At 45.1% G+C, this 19400-nt stretch overlaps 1 protein-coding gene across 1 annotated transcript in view; it reads right to left on the bottom strand.

Annotated features, from left to right (window-relative positions):
* BIRC6 (baculoviral IAP repeat containing 6) overlaps positions 1-19400 on the bottom strand; it is a 337908-nt gene that overhangs the window by 3768 nt on the left and 314740 nt on the right. The window contains 1 exon segment of the mRNA XM_075064579.1: positions 12068-12256. Coding sequence (XP_074920680.1) covers positions 12068-12256 — 189 coding nt within the window.

The following is a 19400-nucleotide window of genomic DNA, read 5'->3' as shown; positions in this document are numbered from 1 at the left end:
GGCGCCATATTCTCCACTGATTATTTCCTCTTTTCCTTATTATTCCTCATGGAGTAAATAAACAAACTCTATCCTGAGAGTTGTTTTTCCTCATTTATAGCAGACACTATGAATAAACAGTGTGTAGAATACTTAATTCCCTCCCCTACTCTTCCCCGCCCTACTAATTGTATAGGCAGCAACTTAGTAGTGCCTGTTTGCCTTCTTAGGCTTCAGGTAGAACAGATGCTCATTTTATCCAAAAGGTTTTTGTTTGGTTTGACCAGACTAATTTATAGGGATAGCCATACGCCTTCTAAGATAAGGGGCCAATAAGTCAAATAGGTGCTGAAGCTTCTGCACTCAGAAAAACTGTACCTGATGTTTCAGCGATTCAAGAGAAGATTTTAGAAATTCTTGTCCTTTGGGGACAACCTGAATGTTAGCTTCTTCAGCGATGACAAAGAGGACTGGGAAAGCTGCCAACATTGTGAAAACTGATCCCAAAGTCCTCTGACGGATCAAGCAGTTTTTCAGGCTGTATATATAGGATAGGAGAGGGAGAAGGAACCAACCCAGGGTAACTAATGGCTTCAGAGATCAAAAGGCTCAGACTACATCCCTAGTAGTAATGAAGTCAACAGCAGAAGTCTTTGGTTCCAAGACTTTCATTCTGAGAAAGCTGTTCGAGACAGTGTGTGTCATTCACTAAATATTTGTACATTGCCTAAGACAACATGGCCCAACCTAGCTGAGGCCTCTAAGCACTACTGAAGTATAAATGACGAAATAAGCTCCCGTTCAGACTACTTAGCAGGTGTCACAGAAGATAGTGCTCTGCTTAAAACAAATCACAGATAAAAAGAAGGGGTAAAGATTGTACTTTCCAATGCATTCCCCAGATCCATGGTGATGCTTGGGAAAACTTGGGAGGACTCTCTCAAGGTGGTTCCCCTAGATAATCAAGGCTCTTGACTTTTCTGAAACCAGAGCAGGAGCCAGGGGATAGATGGTACCTCTCTTTTTCTCACACTCAATTCTGCATAGGATGCAGTCAGATGTGAGCTGCTGGTTCTTATAACTCCTAAGCTTCCTGGATACCTTTGCATCTTAAATCTTACAGGAAGAATGGTCTAGTGGTTAAGGATGCTAGCTTGGAATTTGGGACACTCAAGTTCAATTCCCTGCTTCTATCACAAACATCCAGTATGACCTCAGGCAAATCACTCCTGTAAAATTAGGATAAAAATACGCTCTACCTTATAGGGGTGTTGTGAGGATAAATACTTTCCAACCCTGATATTCTATGACTGAAGTGCTTAAACACTAAAAGTACAGAACCTACTATACACAGATCAGTCCATCCCTTGCCTTGCCTTTGGGTCAGGCAGTTCAAGAAGGGACTGGCACTGACTCAGCTGGAAAGTTTTTCAAAGTCTCTTTCATCAGGAAGAACTGGAATTACAATTAACAGACTTTCCTGGACTGGAGAGTGAAACTAGCACAAACAATCCATCTCTCAGCTAAGTGCCCAGGCACTTGCTATGTGGATCAGGAATATCTTATTCTCAGGAATATCTTATACCTGAATTTAGTCTGTTGACTAATATACACTGGCTAGCATACACATATATATTATGTTGATACTGTTACCCGCAATATATATTCCAAGCATTTAAGTATATATATTAAGCATTAATATAGCAGCTATATAGCCCAAATTGGCTTGTACTTTTATTACAACCCTGTTAACTTATGGTGAGTATCCCATAACACCTTGCGTTTGCTGAAGCAAGCATTTGGCACAAGCAGATAATAAACTTGTCAAAATCAAGATACATTCTTTCTGAGTCTTAGTACAAGCTAGGGAAGTACCTTCACGGATCAGTACCTGGAATGCTAATACCCAAAACAAAGATAAGGAAGGAACAGAACAACAAGTTAGGGAACTGGAACAAACTGATGGGTTGGATTTTAGAGATGTGTAAAGAAATGTGTAACCTGTAAAATCAATCATACCAGCTCAAATGTACAACTTTGGGGAGCACACCTACTGTGTAAGGTGAATGTAACATCGCTGCACAGGACTGACCACGGTATGTGAATTCCAAAGCAGGTAACCCAAAGCAACACAGAACCTGATGCAACTGACCCCTTGGAACTGGGCTACAGAGTTAGATATAATTACTAACCAGTCAAAATACAATTATAATAAAATCTGAAAAACTAATGCACTGTTTACGCTAACACTATACTTACATGGTTGATAAACTGATGATGAGGGGAAACAACTGAGGCAGTCATTTATTGTGGTAAGAAAGCTATGGGAATAGGGAAGCAGTAGTTTATATACTCCTGCACTCAATGTTGGATTTTGCGTGGAAGTATGTAAGACAGCACCCAGGTTACTCGACAGAGGGATCCAGCTTTACATAAGCACACCCAGAAGTGGGGATCTACATAGACAATACTTGGAGAATAAGAACCAAATCTATTTATCATAGTGTCTTTTAAAGGCTTTTTAGTTTAAAGAGAAAAACCTAGTGCTAGGCATGTCCTTGCTGTACTGCAAAAAGGGACAAAAGACATTTTCAGTGTAATACTAAGCTGCTCAATTATTTTACTGATGAATCAATGATTCTGCTCCCTCATTGCTAGCTCCAAAAATTATAAAATGCCTTAGTCAATGTCACACCTAACATAACAAGTAAAGTGGAAGAGGAGAAAGTCATGAGAGAAAGTCAATGAGTTGTTCAATTTAATTTTGTCAGTAGCAAAATAGGTTATTTTATTCTTTTAGCGGTGCTTTGACCACAAAAGCCAGACACTTTCAAGGTAAAACATCTCTTTGTACAATGGTAGGATAATAACATACTAATTTAATTCCAGAAAGCATAAGTGCCCAATTTGTCAAAGATAATCTATCCTTAGTGTGAGTATTCTTTTCTTAGTCAGTGTGCACTATCAGATGTTTCAGAAGTCTTACAATCAGTTGAAGTGTATTAAGCCTGCTGTTGGAAGTGGTAGGAATAATGCATGGTTTTTACAAGTGACAACCAGCAGCTGACATGATGACAAAACTTAGCAATTTGCGTCCTCTTTTACATAAGAAATGGCTCAAAGCAAGGAAAAAGTAAATGAGCATAAATAATGTGTCATGGGTAGAAAGTCTAGCTGGGAGTTGAACAGAATTTTTTTAAAACCACGTTCAAACTGCTAGAATCACGCATTCCACTTTTCTTAGACGTTAGGGAAGGCATCAGTTCTCACAGTTGGGAGTCACCCTTAATCCGATATACACACCTTCACAGTTTAATAGAGGTGTGAAACTGTCCAAGAAAAATTATGACAAATATCAGATTTCTTGCTTGGCTGCATAGTTAGCAAGTTTTTTAGCAACATCAAATATAAATGAAAAAAGAGGAAGATCATCATAGTCAGATGATATCTTCATTAAAATGCTAAATGAAGATTAAATTAAATGAATTGCCACATGCCATGGACAATGTACATTTTTTCTCATGATGAAAGACTGTCAGTGAAAATCTATTTCCTAAGACTTCCCACTCCCCCCAGATACTAGTATTTCAAGGAAAAAAGAAGCTACATTCTATTACATTAAACAAACAATTAGAACTCAATAGAACCAGTACAAGTCAAAGTCACTCCTGTGCCACACCATGCCTTGCTTAGTTTTTTCATTCTGTATGTTTTATGATCAGCCTTTAGATATTGCCTAAGTAGTTTTTTCAGTTTTGAATTGCACTTTAAAGACAATTTTATTTAAACTTAAAATAAGAAAATGCAAATGAGAAAAGTGTCTTCTTGCAGAGACATATATCCTTTGCAATGAGTTAAAGTGCACCTTGGTAATTTGCACCTCACTACTCTGCATATGCAATAATTAAACTCCCCAAAATGGCAGGTTCTCTGCAGTTCTTGATAAAGACCTAATAATGTTGCTGTGAAATCTCAAAAAATTCCATTCGTTTTACAAAATATATTACAGAATATTACTTGTAAACTATTAAATAATTACAGGTGGCATGAGTGAACAGGTACCATTAAGGTTGCAGGAGTTTCCTTTTATAAAGGGCCACTTCCATTAAACTACACGTCTGCAAACTGTTCTTCTTTCAGGTTCCTCAACCTTGCCAAGCTCAGCATCAGAAACAAGCTCCCCCCAGATCAGGACCCACCAACTCAAAGCAGCACTAATCCCTGCCAGTACAACAGATGCAAAATCTACAGACATATTTCCACTGCTTCAATGATCAACAACCCCCACAAAAGACCTTTCAATACCCATGAGTCCTACAAATGCCTATGACAACATGTGGTATACCTCATCTAGTGCATCAAACACCACAACAAGTAGTACATGGGTGAAACTAAACTATCACTAAAACAAAGCGGAGTCCGGTGGCACCTTAAAGACTAACAGATTTATTTGGGCATAAGCTTTCCGCATTGTTTTTGTGGATACAGACTAACACAGCTACCCCTCTGATACTTTAAACCAGTAGTCCCCAACGTGGTGCTTGTGGGTGCCATGGCACCTGCCAGGGTATCTATGTGCGCCCGCGTACTGTCTGGCAGAGGAGCATCCGCCAAAATGCCGCTGAGAAGCATCATCATCCAGAGGCATCGCTACCAAAATGCCGCTGATTTTTGGCCGTGATGCCTCTGGATGATGATGCTTCTCGGTGGCATTTCAGTGGCAACGCCTGTTGATGGTGCCGCTTCTTGGTGGCATTTCGGCGGATGCCAGTCCTCGGTGGCTCGTCGTTCGGCGTCCTCCGGACAAAAAAGGTTGGGGACCACTGCTTTAAACCATCACTGTGCTCTCGAATGAACTCTCACAGAACAATGATAAGACAAACACCCTACCACCAACGGGTGAACACTCCAGTGGTGAGCTTGAGCCGGTTCGCAGGAACCAGTTGTTAAATTTAGAAGCCTTTTTATAACCGGTTGTTCCAGGACAACTGATTTTAAAAAAGCTTTTAAATTTAACAAAGGCTTGAGCAGCTGTCCACCCGGCCTCTGGCCCCAGCTCACCTCCCCCTGTCCCCTGAATGCTCCGCCCTCCTTCTCCTCCCCCTCCCCTGCTTCCCACGGATCAAATGTTCGCGGGAAGCCCGAAACAAGCAGCAAGCAGGTAAGCCGGGTGGGGGATACGCGAAGGGCTCCAGGGAGGCACAGCATGCGCGGCTCAGTCTGGCTCCACCTGGCCCTGGCCGAGCGCCCCCGGCTTGGGCTGGTCCTGGCTGAGCGGCTTTGACCTGGCTCGGGGAGTCGGGCCCGGTGCCAGCCAAGCGGCTCTGGCCCAGCCCGACTTGGGGAGTCGGGCCCCGCGGCGCCGGTCGCAGTCCCGGCAGAGCGGACCCAGTCCCAGTCCCAGGCAGCGTGGTAAGGGGGCAGGGAGGGGGTGTTCGGTGGGTTGTGGGAGGGTGCATAGGGGTCGGGGCAATCAGAGGGCAGGAAACGGGGATTGAATGGGGGCAAGGGTTCCAGGGGGCAGTCAGGAAGGAGCAGGGGTTGGATGAGGTGGTGGTGGGGTAGTCAGGGACAGAGAGAAGGGCTGGTTGGATGGGGCAGGGGTCCTGGGGGGCCATCAAGAATGAGAGGAGGGGTTGGATGAGGCGGCAGGGGGCAGTCAGGGAACAGGGAAAGGGGGGAGGGTCGGGGTCCCCAGGGGTGTGTGTCAAGGAATATGGGGGGTTGGATGGGGCACTACCCCCTGGGGGGGGGCACGACCCCCTTGTGAGGTGAGGAGGAGGGAACCTGTTAATATTTTGGCAGCTCATCACTAGAACACTCTTCACAAAACTATCACTCCAGATCCGATCCCTTGTCCTCAAAGGAAACCTGCACAATACCTTTGAAAGATGAGCCTGGGAACTTAAATTCCTAACCCTGCTAGACACCAAAAATCATGGGCTCAATATACACTAGTTTTATTACTCATTACAACAATCTGTAACCCACTAGCTATCCTTTGTCATAGGACTGCATAGGTGTTAAATGCCCACTTCATTTTGAATAGGTTTCTTGCAACACCTGTTAACTCATGCTTAATCTGTTCCACCTTGTATTTAGCTTTGACACTGATTACCTTTCCCAGACCTGAAGAGGAGCTCTGTAGAGCCTGAAAGCTTGTCTCTTTCACCAACAGAAGTTGGTCCAATAAAAGATATTACCTCACCCACCTTGTCTGGCTCATCTTTCAGGCTGACATTTTCCAGATCTGGTCTCTTCCCCAGCAGTGAAATTTTTGGGAACATTTCAGAATTAATAGTTCAGTAGGTTTAGTGTATGAAGAGTAAAAAGTGACACTTTTGTCACTGTCTTTTTCAGATCACTCTACTGCTTCAGTAGGAATGGGTGGCAAGGTGAAATTTAGTGAAAAAGACAGCCCCTGGGTCTGAAGTGTACTTTTCAGCTATGTGGTGAAAGCCTGTTTAGATTTGGAAGAGTTATGAGGATTTTAAAATGGAACTTGTGCATGCAAAATGTAACATACAATAAGGCTTCACTTTTTTTTCTCCTGCAACCTACCATGGTTTCACAGGCACTGCACATGGTTGTGTTGATTGAGTAGAATTTCTCTTTCTATACACTATCCCTAAACATTCTGTTGACTGGGGACACAGGAAAAATGAGTGGAATTTCTCATCTAACATCCTATTCCACATGCATCATCTACACGTGGATCTGTAAAAGGAATAAGGCAGTTCTGCAAAGGGATCACAATGTTTCTAAGGCATCTGGTGCATTGTATTTTGGGTCCCTTGCAACAAAAACTTTTAAGCCGATAATATTTTTAACTGCACCAAAAATGTTAGAGCCTTGGTTTTTTGTTTTTAAATGACCTTTGAGCACCTCACTTTGAGGTGTATCCCAAAGAATCATGCTGAATTCAAATTTTGCACATTTTACTGGATGTTTATGCAGAAGGGTCCTACAGTCTAGACTATTGGAGACCAGGTTAAGGAAGAACTGGAGGCTATTGGAGAGTTACAAGAAGAGAAGGGGACAACTGGAGGATTATAGTTTGGAAGATGGGGAGGAAGGAGAAAGGATATCTTTTATCCAAAACCTGAAAATAACTTTCAATTCAAAGGATGGAAGCTCAGGCCATTTCTCTCCAATAAGGTGCAATCCACCATTAATCAAGTTACTGATGGGTGTTTCATATTATACCTCAGGATTTGTTTTCTTTTAGTGGGATGAAATCTGCCCCCTAATGTTATATTAAACCACAAAACAACTAAGTGAAAAGTAATTCAGGCCCAGCTACAAATCTCTTGAACAGGCAGTGAACTTCTGTTCTATTGCAAATCACTTTGAAAAGGCAGACACTAGAAATAAAGTAACAGTAATAGTCATTATCTGCTCTCATGAAATGATCTCATGATCTCTCTACTGGGATAAATCCATTTGGATGCATCTTATTCCTTCAGCATCTTCAGGAAGGGACAGGATGAGATATCTCCCTTATAAAATATCAGAGGGGTAGCCATGTTAGTCTGAATCTGTAAAAGCAGCAGAGAATCTTGTGGCACTTTATAGACTAACAGACGTTTTGGAGCATGAGCTTTCGTGGGTGAATACCCACTTCGTCAGATGAATGTAGTGGAAATTTCCAGGGGCAGGTATATATATGCTAGCAAGCAAGCTAGAGATAACGAGGTTAGTTCAATCAGGGAGGATGAGGCCCTGTTCTAGAGGCCCCTGTTCCTTTCTAGCATTGAGGTTACCAGGGAGGAGAAACTGGTTCTGTAGTTGGCAAGCCATTCAGCAGTCCTTGTTCAAGCCTGAAGGGGCTGGATGGTGTCAAATTTGCAGATGAAATGAAAAGCTCAGAATTTCTCTTGAAGTCTGGTCCTGAAGTTTTTTTCTGCAGGATGCCCACCTTAAGGTCTGCTATAGTGTGGCCAGGGGAGTTGAAGTGCTCCCTACAGGTTTTTGTATATTGCCATTTCTAATATCTGATTTGTGTCCATTTATCCTTTTCTGTATGAGACTGTCCAGTTTGGCCGATGTACATAGCAGAGGGCATTGCTGGCATATGATGGGCGTGCATTACAATGGTGGATGTGCAAGGTGAATGAACCGGTGATGGCTGTTGCAGGTGAGATATGTGGGCAGAGTTGGCATCGGGGTTGTTGCATGGATTGGTTCCCTGAGCCCTGGCAGGTTGCATGTGGGCGAGGACTAAGCCTGCCACCCAAGGCTGTGAAATTGGGATCATTGTCCAGGATGGGTTGTAGATCCCTGATGATGCGTTGGAGGGTGTTTTACTGGAGCGGTAATGTGATGGCCAGTGGAGCCTGTTGTTTCTTTCTTGGGTTGTCTTGCAGTAGGAGGCTTCTGGGTACCACAGGTTTTCACACCTCAACTGCTAAAACAGGGCCTCATCCTCCCTGACTGAACTAACCTCATTATCTCTAGCTTGCTTGCTAGCATATATATACCTGCCCCTGGAAATTTCCACTACATTCATCTGACGAAGTGGGTTTTCACCCACGAAAGCTCATGCTCCAAAACATCTGTTAGTCTATAAGGTGCCACAGGATTCTCTGCTGCTTTCCCTTATAAAAGCCATTAGCAGAATCTGAGCTATACAGCAAGTATTTGAAAAATGATAAGATCAAATTCTGGGTGCTTTTAATATAAAGGACAACAGTACTAAACAGGAATCAAGGTATTTAGGAACTGAACTGGGCTTTACAGTACATCCAAATTTATAGCTTTAATGTACAAATTATAATGGTGTAGTTTAGTATCCTTAACTTCTAGGCTTTTGTGTTTTTGAAGGGTAAGATTGTGTATGTCTTGTAGGTTGCAGAGAACATCAGAGATATATATATGAAAATGACTAACATTCTACCACATTCTACTATCTTTAGTTGTTTCATTTAAATAATTACAATTTGATATTTTTCCTGGACGAGTAAAGTTGTTACAAATATTTATTAAAAAAGGATTTATTAGTGAAGATGAGTGTAACAGTGAAGGGCATTGTTACACAAAATGTCAAAAGTCAGTTTAGAGGAATATCCGAGGCTCTCTTATTATATTTATATCTTGATTGACAGGGCCAGAATATCCTGCATATATGTTGCTATTCACGTATGGGTGTAATACTCTGTCCCCTCTCATGTAAGTGGTTGAATGTCTGGGATATTCACTGGTGTTTGATCACTGTTTCCATATTCACGTGAACATTAAAATTTGTTCCTGAAGACACTCAAGCTCTTTCCATTCCAAGGGTGGAGATCTATTAACATGTACTTCGAAGAAAATGATTAACTCATTCAAAGAGACTCATGATCTAGCAATGTGTTAAAATCAACATATTATAGGGTTACTCAATCTACATTTTTATGACACTTTTCAGCCAGAAAAAACACTAAATACTTTACAAACTCATGTATAAACTATACACAGTACTGGGAATCACTTTACCCATCACTATGGTGCTGCCAGTTCTGGAATGAAAAGCTGCTGCTGTTTAACTCACAATAAAACACTTCTTTTCTATGGACTCTGGTTGGTTGGTTGGTCAAACAAACAATTTCACATCTTCCATTAACGTCTGTACTGATTATTTTACTTCCTTTAATTTGTCATCTATTTCTTCACTTGCCACATCTAGTAACAGACTTATAAGCGTCAATCTGTCTGGAGGAGTATAACCAGAGTGAAATCTTTTCTTTAATACCTCATTTTGTAGTACATTGAAGGCAATATCATTTGCAGAAAATTATCAGGTTCAAGATAGTTGTTTTTACATCGACCTTTGCCTTTCAAAGATAGACAGTGCTCCTAAACCAAACTGGTGATGCTCAGAGCTAGAAACTGGTTTTCTCTACTTTCTGAAATGAGTACAAATCCTAGGTAGTATAATAATTAGCTCAAGAACATTTATAGTTTGCATTTGAATTATCTGTTTTCATTACTCTAGTCCATTCACTCGTTTCCTGCCCCTTCCTTCCTTCAGGCATCTTGAGTTAGATAAATTAATACACTAATGTTTGGTAATCACTAAACTGTTAGTACGTATTTGCAGTATTGATCAGCAGATTTTGCATGTAATGCAGTTAGAATAAGAAACAACACATCTGATGCTGTGAGAAGTTAAAAATACAAACTAGCTAAGTTTTACAGAACCATATTTTATCAGATTTTCCACTCATCTTTCTAGAAGTTTAAAGATTCTAGAAAACTCGTCTAACAAACTTAACTCCACCAATGCATCAAATTTCTTGTTGTTTTCTAATAAGTATAGCAAGAACCTTGATATTCCCATCATTTCTTTCAACCTTTTTATACAGTTAAAATTCTCATTCAACAAGAAGGAAATCTTAGATGTTGATAACACAAATGCAAGGAGTATGGGGCATAAACAGGAAGAAATTTAAGTATTAGTGCGTAAGCTAAATTACAACTTGACTAGCATCAAAGAAATATGGTGGCATAAAGCTTATGACTAGAATACTGGTACAAAGGGATCCTTGTTCAGGAAAGGCAAGCAGGGAAAAAAGGCAGGAGATGTTGCATTATACATCACGAATATATACAGTTGTTCTGAGGTCAAAGAGGTGATAGGCAAGCCATTTGAAAGTCTCTGGGTAAAGATAAAGGGGGAAAGAAACAGAAGTGATGTCATGCTAGGAGTCTACTATAGACTACCAAATCAGGAAGAGGAGGTGATTGAGGCATTTCTAGAACAAACGACAGAAATATCCAAAACACAAGACCGAACATAATGGGGGACTTTAACTACCAAGACTTCTGTGGGAAAAGTAATATGGCAAAACACAGAATCTCCAATATGTTCTTGGAATGTATTGGAGACAACTTTTTGTTTCAGAAAGTGAAGGAAGTAACCAGAGGGACAACCATTTTAGACTTGATTCTGGGAAGAATTGGGCGTGAATTTGAAGGTGGAAGACAACTTGGGTGAGTGATTATGAAATGATAGACTTCATGATTCTAAGGAAAGGAAGGAGTAAGAGCAGCAGAATAAGGACAATGGACTTCAACAAACTCAGCTGATAGATTTTCTTCCCATGAGACTTGACCTAAGGGAAATGGAGTTGAGGATAGGTGGCAGTTTCTCAAGGGGACAATATTAAAGGCACAACTGCAAACCATCCCGATGGGAAGGAAAAATAGAAAGAATAGCAAGAGGCCAATACGGTTCCATCAGGAACTCATTAATGACCTGAAAATCAAAAAGGAATCCTACAAAGAGTGAAAACATGTACAAATTGGGAGTACAAAAGTATAGCACAGGCATGTAGGGACAAAATCAGAAAGGTGAAGGCAGAAAATGCATTAACTCTAACAAGGAAATAAATGACAATAAAAAGATGTTCTTTAAATACATTAGGAAGATGAAAAAGATGAAGGAAAGTGTAGCAGGAGAGTTAATAACTGATGATATCAAGAAAACTGAGGTGTATAATGCCTATTTTGCTTCAGTCATCACTAAAAAGGTTAATTGTGACCAGATACCGCCAGGAAGTGTTTCAAGCACTTTGGAAGACAGGATTAAAATTCAAAATAACTGACAAATTAGCGAATTGGTCTCAAATCAGTAAGATAAAATCAATAAAGGAAGGAAAAAATTAGATGCCCAACTACAAAATGGGGAATAACTGGTTACATAGTAGTACTGCTGAAAAGGATCTGAGGGTTATAGTGAATCACAGACTGAATACAAGTCAATGATGTGATGCAGTTGCAAAACAGACTAACATTCTGTGGTGTATTACAGGATTGTATGTAAAACATGGGAGGTAACTCTCCCACTTCTCCTGACGCTGGTGAGGCCTCAGCTGGAGTACTGTCTCCAATTCTGGGCACCACAAATTAGGAAAGCTGTGAATAAATTGGAAACTCCAGAGGAGAGCAACAAAAATGATAAAAGGTTTAGAAAACCTGACCTCTGCTGTAAGGTAAAAAAACTGGGCACATTTAGTCATGAGTAAAGATGACTGACTGGGGACCTGATAACAATCTTTAAATATGTTAAAGGCAAAAGCCAGTGTTTACTTTGTTTCATAATACCTACCTCCTTAAAACATGGTGAAGGGTTTCTGATTTGTTCAAGCATAGCCCACTTGACTGTTGCCTGTCGTATATTTCCATCATATTCTCTGGAACTCTGCGTACCACTAGGAGTACCTCTAGATCTTTCATATCCCGGTTCATTAAAATAGGGTTCTGCTACCAATATGAGGGACTGGACAGACACCAACACCTGTGGAGAGAAGCAGTTAAAGGATTAAATGAAAAATAATTCAGCCCATTACATAGTAATCACCACTTGTTTTTAAAATACATTATATATTAAGAGATTTGTTTTCTTTACAAGAAATATTTTATGACAAATTAATGTATGTTGTAAAATATGAATATTTCATACTAGTGGGGAATTGTGGCAAATATCTATTCCATCTGAAACAATTACCATACTTATATTAAAAATCATGATCCATACAACTGTAACCCTAGTCTAAAGAAAAAATAAATTAGAAAACTATAAGAACATAAATATGTAGCTACATATTATTTCCAGAGCTAAACATTTTTCGAATAAATTGGCCTGGCCCCACAGATTTTTAGGCAGTTTGAACAAACTAACAACGGTGTCTTTTATTACATTAAATACTTAACCATTGTTACTTTGTTCAAACTGCTTAAAAATCCACAATCAGTGGAGGTAAAAATTCTAGCTTTCAGGTCCAAGTGTAGCACAGATGCAGCACATAGTTTTTGAGAATAAAAGCTGAGCACTGTAAGCATAAACTGAATATTTATAAAATGAAAGAGTATAAAAGTTACAAAATACACATTAAAATTAAACAGCTGAAGTGCCACAGCTTCACTATTGCCTGTCACACCCTGATTGAGGATTCTGTGGTTTTCCGGCAACATCTCCTGATATTGCCAACACCTAAAGCAGCTCTCCCTAAATTAATTTAGCTATTAGTGCCATGGTTAATTACTGCAGAAGAAACTCAGCTCTTCATAGGCCAAAAGCAGCTAAAATAAACTTTCAAAGTAGTAAAAAAAGCAAAAATAAGAGAGTTCTGTAGGGAATACAAACTCAATCTACACTAAGCTGACTGCACATTCACTATTTATTTTATTGGGATTTATATACACACACAAGATATCTAGCCACATGCACTACGTAACCTTCGAAAAAAACTCAGAAGTACCTACATGAAACACAACACTCTAACATACCTAATGTGCAGTAGTAACATTCAGTTAGACCCATGGCCAGTAATCAAATAGATATTTAATGCTAAACTCCCTCTCCAAAAATTCACCACTCTCACAATTCTCCCTTATTTTCAAATGCCTGGATAAATTTTGGCTGAAAACAAAATATATAAATTTAACAATCACAAATGCAGGGTTACTGAGAAAATTTTGGAACACTTTTGGCACAAGAAGCCTACTAAAACAAATGGTTGAAAAATATTACTTTAAAATTAAGAAAGACTGATAAAAATTTTAATGTGTAAGTACCTACGAATTGCAACCCTAAATCTTTGAGGTACCTAAGTGGCCTAATTTTCAAAGGTGCTGAGTGCTTGCCAATCCCACTGAAGTCAATATTAGCTGCAGCACCTCTGAAAACTAGACATCTATTTTGGTGTCCTAATATGGATTTAGGTGCTTAACTCTAGGCATGCAAGTTTGAAACTTCTGATCAGTATCTAGTGCAAATTACAACTGTATGTCTAAGTAAATTGAAGTGAGTTAGGGCTAGTCTACACTGGCAATGCTGAAGAGCTGCCGCGGCAGCGCTTTAACGTACCTTGTGTGGTCACGGCACAGTGCTGGGAGAAAGCGCTCCTAGCGCCCTAAAAAGACCCACCTCAATGAGGGGCGTGGCTCCCAGCACTGGGGCACTGTTTAAACTGGCACTTTATGGCGCTGCAACTTGCTGCACCTCGGGGGGGTGTTTCTTCACACCCCGGAACGAGAAAGTTACAGCCCTGTTAATTTCCAGTGTAGACAAGCACTTAGTTTCAGTGGAATTCCCTATGTAACTTACTACCACAAAAAACTATAATCCATTTGACATGGAAAAAAAGCTTTGAAATTTAGGTGCAAAGAAATCATTTAAAAGAATAAGTAGATGTCTGATTATTCTCTTTTTAAAAGAAAAAAGTATTATTTCAAAGTTTTTAGATCTGTTGATATTATATTAGCTATATAATATAATGTAACTTGGTACTTCAGTTATTTATTTGTAAAGATTATGGTTAACTGAAAAGACCCAGTATTCTTCTCAGACACACAAAATAAACAGAGGGGCAGAATTTGGCCTTGACTTCCCTCTTTTCACCATCTGAACAAGAAGAAACAATTCTTCTTCGAGTGCTTGCTCATATCCATTCCAGTAGGTGTACGCGCCGCGCGTGCACGTTCGTCGGAAACTTTTACCCTAGCAACTCAAGCGGGCCGGCAGGTCGCCCCCTAGAGTGGCGCCGCTATGGCGGGGATATATACCCCTGCCGGCCCGCCCGCTCCTCAGTTCCTTCTTACCAAGCGCGTGTCGGTCGTTTGGAACTGTGGAGCGCAATGGCATAGCTGACCTCCACATCCCTAGCTTCTCTTTGTCAATTGTTACCTGTTCTAGTTAGTTAGTCATAGTTACTTAGCATACCGTAGTTGTAGTTATAGTTAGAGTTAGAGTTATAGTTGTCTATATATAGTTATTACTTCGTATCGGGTAGGGCTCTGGCCCTTTCCGCGCCCGCGCCGGCTGATGCTGGTTCGCCGGGGTTCAAGGCAAGTCGTGCTCGACTTGTAAGAAAGCCGATGCCCACCAGTGATCCCCACGACGCCTGCCTGAAGTGCCTGGGGGAATCACACATTTCAGATAAGTGCCGCATCTGTAAGTCTTTCCGTCCCGAACAAAAAGGGAGCGAGACCAGCGCCTCAGGACGCTCCTTATGGAAGCGGCACTTCACCCGCGCCTCCGGCACCGAGCCGCGGCTCCGCACCGGACCCTCAACTCCGGCACCGCGAAGACGCACCGGCACGGACCTTCTCCGGCACCGGCTCCCGCGAAGAGGCCTCTACGTCCTCAACCCGGCTAAGCGGCCCGTAAGGAGCACCCACTGCCGGCGCCGGCCGTGCTGGCTGTGCAAGGGGTTTCGTTGACTCCGGGCCCCGGCGGTCCGTCGAGTCCGATCCCTCCCAGCTCCCCGCCAAGATCTGGGGTAGAGCTGATACCTCCGTCCACGCCCGAGACTTTCGGCGGCACGGGACCTGATGCTTCTGACTGAGCCTGGGCTGCCCCAACCCCGGCGCCGCCGGTGCGGGTTGTGCTTTCTAAGGGCAAGCCAACACCCCTATGAGGGCACCGTCCCCGATTCTCCGACCGGCGCCGCTCAAGATCCAGGCACCGGTCGCGATCCCGGCACCGATCACGAGGAGGTCTCCCTCACGACGCCGCTCGCAGTCCCGGCCGCTCTCCTGCGCGGCACGGTCGTACTCGCATGCACCGGTCATCATCGCGCCCGATCCAGATACTCCGGCACCGGCTCGGGGTCCAGCCGCCGCTACCGGCACCGCAACTCCAGGAGCCCGCTCACGGCACCGCAGGTCCTCTTCCCGGTCGACTCCCGGCACCGCGCCGGTCGCAGTCCCGTCCCGGCCCGGCACCGTAACGACTCACGGCACCGATCTCCGGCACCGCGGAGGTCGTCGCCATCAAGGGCGCTGGATTCTCGCTATACCTCCCTTCGGCCCACCATGGCCCTCCCGACAGGCTCTGTATCCTCCCGGACTGACAGTATCTATCTGGATTCTGAAAGACCTGCCACTATCTTTCCCAAGAAGGTCACCATGAGCAGGGCCCACAGCACTGGGGCTTCTGGACGCCTGGGCATACCATCAAGCCCAGGTGCTCCGCTCGTTCCCGCACGTGCACCTGACCCAGAGCGGAGGGCTCCAGAGGCTGCAGCGTCACGGCCCCCCACCATCCCCTGAGGAAGGCGGTCCGTCCCATTCGCTGCCTGCGGAAATCCCTCAGGACGCTGAACCGGTACTCCAGCTACGGAGCTCCAGACCCACTCTTGCCAGGTCACTCTTCATCTTCCTCCCCTGATGAAGCAGTAGCAGGAACGACATCCATGGTCCACCCCCCTAGACTTGAGGCTCACCAAGACCTCCTCAGGCGAGTGGCGCTGAACATGAACATCAGGCCGAAGAGGTCTCTGAGGTTGAGGACCCTGTGTGCAGTATACTCACGTCTGACGCCCCCACTCGTGTTGCCCTGCCCTTTATTAAAACAATCAGAGCAACGCCAACACCATCTGGCAGTCACCGGCCTCCGTTCCCCCACTGCCCGAGGGGTAGAACGCAAATACATGGTCCCATCTAAAGACTATGACTACCTATATATCCACCCGCGCCCATGCTCCTCGTGGTTCAATCGGTGAACGAGAGGGAACGTCATGGGCAAGAAGCGCCAGCCCCCAAGTCCAAGGACGCAAGAAGGATGGACCTACTGGGCCGCAAGGTCTATTCTGCGGGAGCATTGCAGCTGCGAGTTTCTAACCAGCAAGCTCTACTCAGCCGCTACTCCTTTAACACCTGGACAGCGGCTGATAAATTCAAAGAGCTCCTCCCGCAAGACGCTCGTCAGGAGTTCGTCACCCTTCTGGACGAAGGAAAGAAAGTTGCACGCACTTCCTTGCAGGCGGCACTGGACGCGGCCGACTCTGCCGCCAGAACTCTGGCCTCCGGGTCACGGATGCGTCGTATCTCCTGGCTGCAGGTCTCTGGCCTTCCTCCGGAACTCAACACCCATCCAGGATCTTCCGTTTGAGGGCCAGGGCCTGTTCTCTGATAAGACCGACCCGCGGCTGCAAAGCCTAAAGGATAACAGGGTCATTATGCGGGCTCTTGGAATGCATACGCCCGTGACACAGCGTAGACCCTTCCGCCCGCAACTACAACACAGCGTAGGCCTTTCCCCCCGCCAGACAGAGACAAGATTCTTTCAGGCGCCGCAATAGAAATGGCAGGCGCAGACAGTCTGGTAATCAAGGGTCAAGGCCAAGGACCTACCAAGCCTTCTTCCGGCTCGAATCCTCATTTTGAAGATACGCCCGAGGGCGATGTACCAGTTTCCTCCATGAACCTCTCCCCCTTCTCCGACCGTCTCTCCTACTTCCTCCCTGCGTGGCGCCGGCTCACTTCAGACCGTTGGGTCTCCGCACGCTGCGGTTTGGATACCGACCTGCAGTTTGCCTCGTACCCGCCTTCCCGCCCCTCCTCCCTTTCAGGGACCCCTCTCACGAGCAGATCCTCCTCCGGGAGGTGCAAACGCTCCTCGACAAAGGTGCCATTCAGGAGTTCCGCAAAACGAGAAGGGCAGAGGTTCTACTCCCGCTACTTCTTGATTCCCAAGGCCAAGGGAGGTCTGCGACCATCCTCGACCTCCGCGGACTCAACAAATATTTACTGAAGTTGAAATTCCGCATGGTTTCCTTGGGGACCATTATCCCATCCCTAGATCCTGGAGACTGGTACGCCGCCCTCGACATGCAAGACGCCTATTTTCATGTCGCCATTTTCCCGCCCCATCGGAGATTCTTGCGCTTTCTCATAGGCAGCCGTCATTATCAGTTCACGGTCCTCCGTTCGGCCTCTCGGCGGCCCGAGAGTGTTCACGAAGTGCATGGCCGTAGTCGTCGCCTTCCTTCGTCGCAGCCGGTGTGCACGTATATTTCCCTACCTCGACGACTGGCTTATCCGAGGGCCGTCAGCAGCCAGGTGCTCTCCCACGTCCGCATGATCAGCCGCCTTTTTGCAACCTAGGCCTGATGCTGAAACGTAGAGAAGTCCATTCTATCCCTACCCAGAGGATAGAATTATCGGCGCCGTCCTGACTCTACCCACGGCCACGGCCACTCTTCCCTTGTCCCGATTCCAGGCTTTGACGGACATCATCCGGAGGTTACAGGCAGCACCTCTAACTTTCTACTCGCACCTGCCTGACACTCTTGGGCCACATGGCGGCCTGCACTTTCGTGACGCAGCACGCCAGGCTCCGGCTCAGACCTCTGCAGTCGTGGCTCATCCTCAGCTGCGCCAAGCCAGGCGACATTGGATACCGTCGTCACAGTCCCACACGGACGTACTCTTCTCCCTCCAATGGTGGCTGGAGGAGTCCGTCGTCTGTGCGGGGCGCCCATTACCATCCTCCACAGCCCTCGATGTCCCTCACTACGGACGCATCGGACTTGGGATGGGGAGCTCACCTTAGGGCCGTTGAGGACGCAGGGTCGCTGGTCTCCTCCCGATCTGCTTCTCTCCATATCAACGTCCGGGAATTGAGAGCGGTCCGCCTTGCTTGTCAAGCCTTCCATCGGCAGATCCGAGGCCGCTGTGTCTCAGTTTTCATATAGACAACACCACAGCGGTGGGTACTATGTCAACAAGCAGGCGGGACGAGATCTCCTCTTCTCTGTGGCAGTCGGGAGCCCATAATGTTGTGGGAATTTTGCATAGCCCACTCAGTCCACTAGTCGCTTCCTTTCTCCCCGGGGCGCGCAATACCCTGGCGGACCATCTCAGTCGGTCTTTCAGCTCCCACGAATGGTCCCTTCGCCAACGTAGCCCTTACGCTTTTCCGCAGGTGGGGGCATCCCCACATGGATCTTTTTGCATCTCGCACGAACAGGAAGTGTCCGCTGTTCTGCTCCTTCCAAGGCCGCGAGCGGGGCTCGGTAGCGGATGCCTTCCTGATTCCGTGGGGAACGCACCTTTTTTATGCCTTCCCTCCGTTCCCATTAATCCTCAAGGTCCTTCTGAGGCGCGCAGGGACAGGGCCCGCTTGATTCTCATTGCTCCGGCATGGCCACGTCAGCATTGGTACTCTCTGCTCCTGGACCTGTCGGTAGTGGACCCTGTTCCCCTGCCTCTTCACCTGGACCTGATCACGCAGGACCACGGCCGGCTTTGTCACCCGGACCTTCAGTCCCTTCACCTCTCGGCGTGGCTCCTGCGTGGCTAACTGGGTCCGAATTGCACTGCTCTTCCCCAGTGAGGCAAGTACTTCTCGGAAGTCGAAAGCCCTCCACGAGGACTATGAGGACGACGTACGTAGCCAAGTGGAAGCGTTTTACGTGCTGGTGTGCGGAAAAGCGCTTCACCCTGCCAATGTTTCCATCCCGATCGTCTTGGACTACCTGTGATGTCGCTCAAACAACAAGGCCTGGCTATAGCCTCGCTCCGGGTTCACTTGGCGGCCATCTCCACTTTCCACCACGGGGCCGATGGCCATTCCGCCTTTTCGCACCCACTGGTCACTAGATTCCTCAAAGGCTGGAGCGCCTTTACCCTCAAGTCCGTCATCCAGCCCCCTC

This window comes from Chelonoidis abingdonii, chromosome 3 (assembly GCF_003597395.2).
Source record: "Chelonoidis abingdonii isolate Lonesome George chromosome 3, CheloAbing_2.0, whole genome shotgun sequence".
Lineage (NCBI taxonomy): Eukaryota > Metazoa > Chordata > Testudines > Testudinidae > Chelonoidis > Chelonoidis abingdonii.
This window is presented reverse-complemented; position numbering and strand designations above follow the sequence as displayed.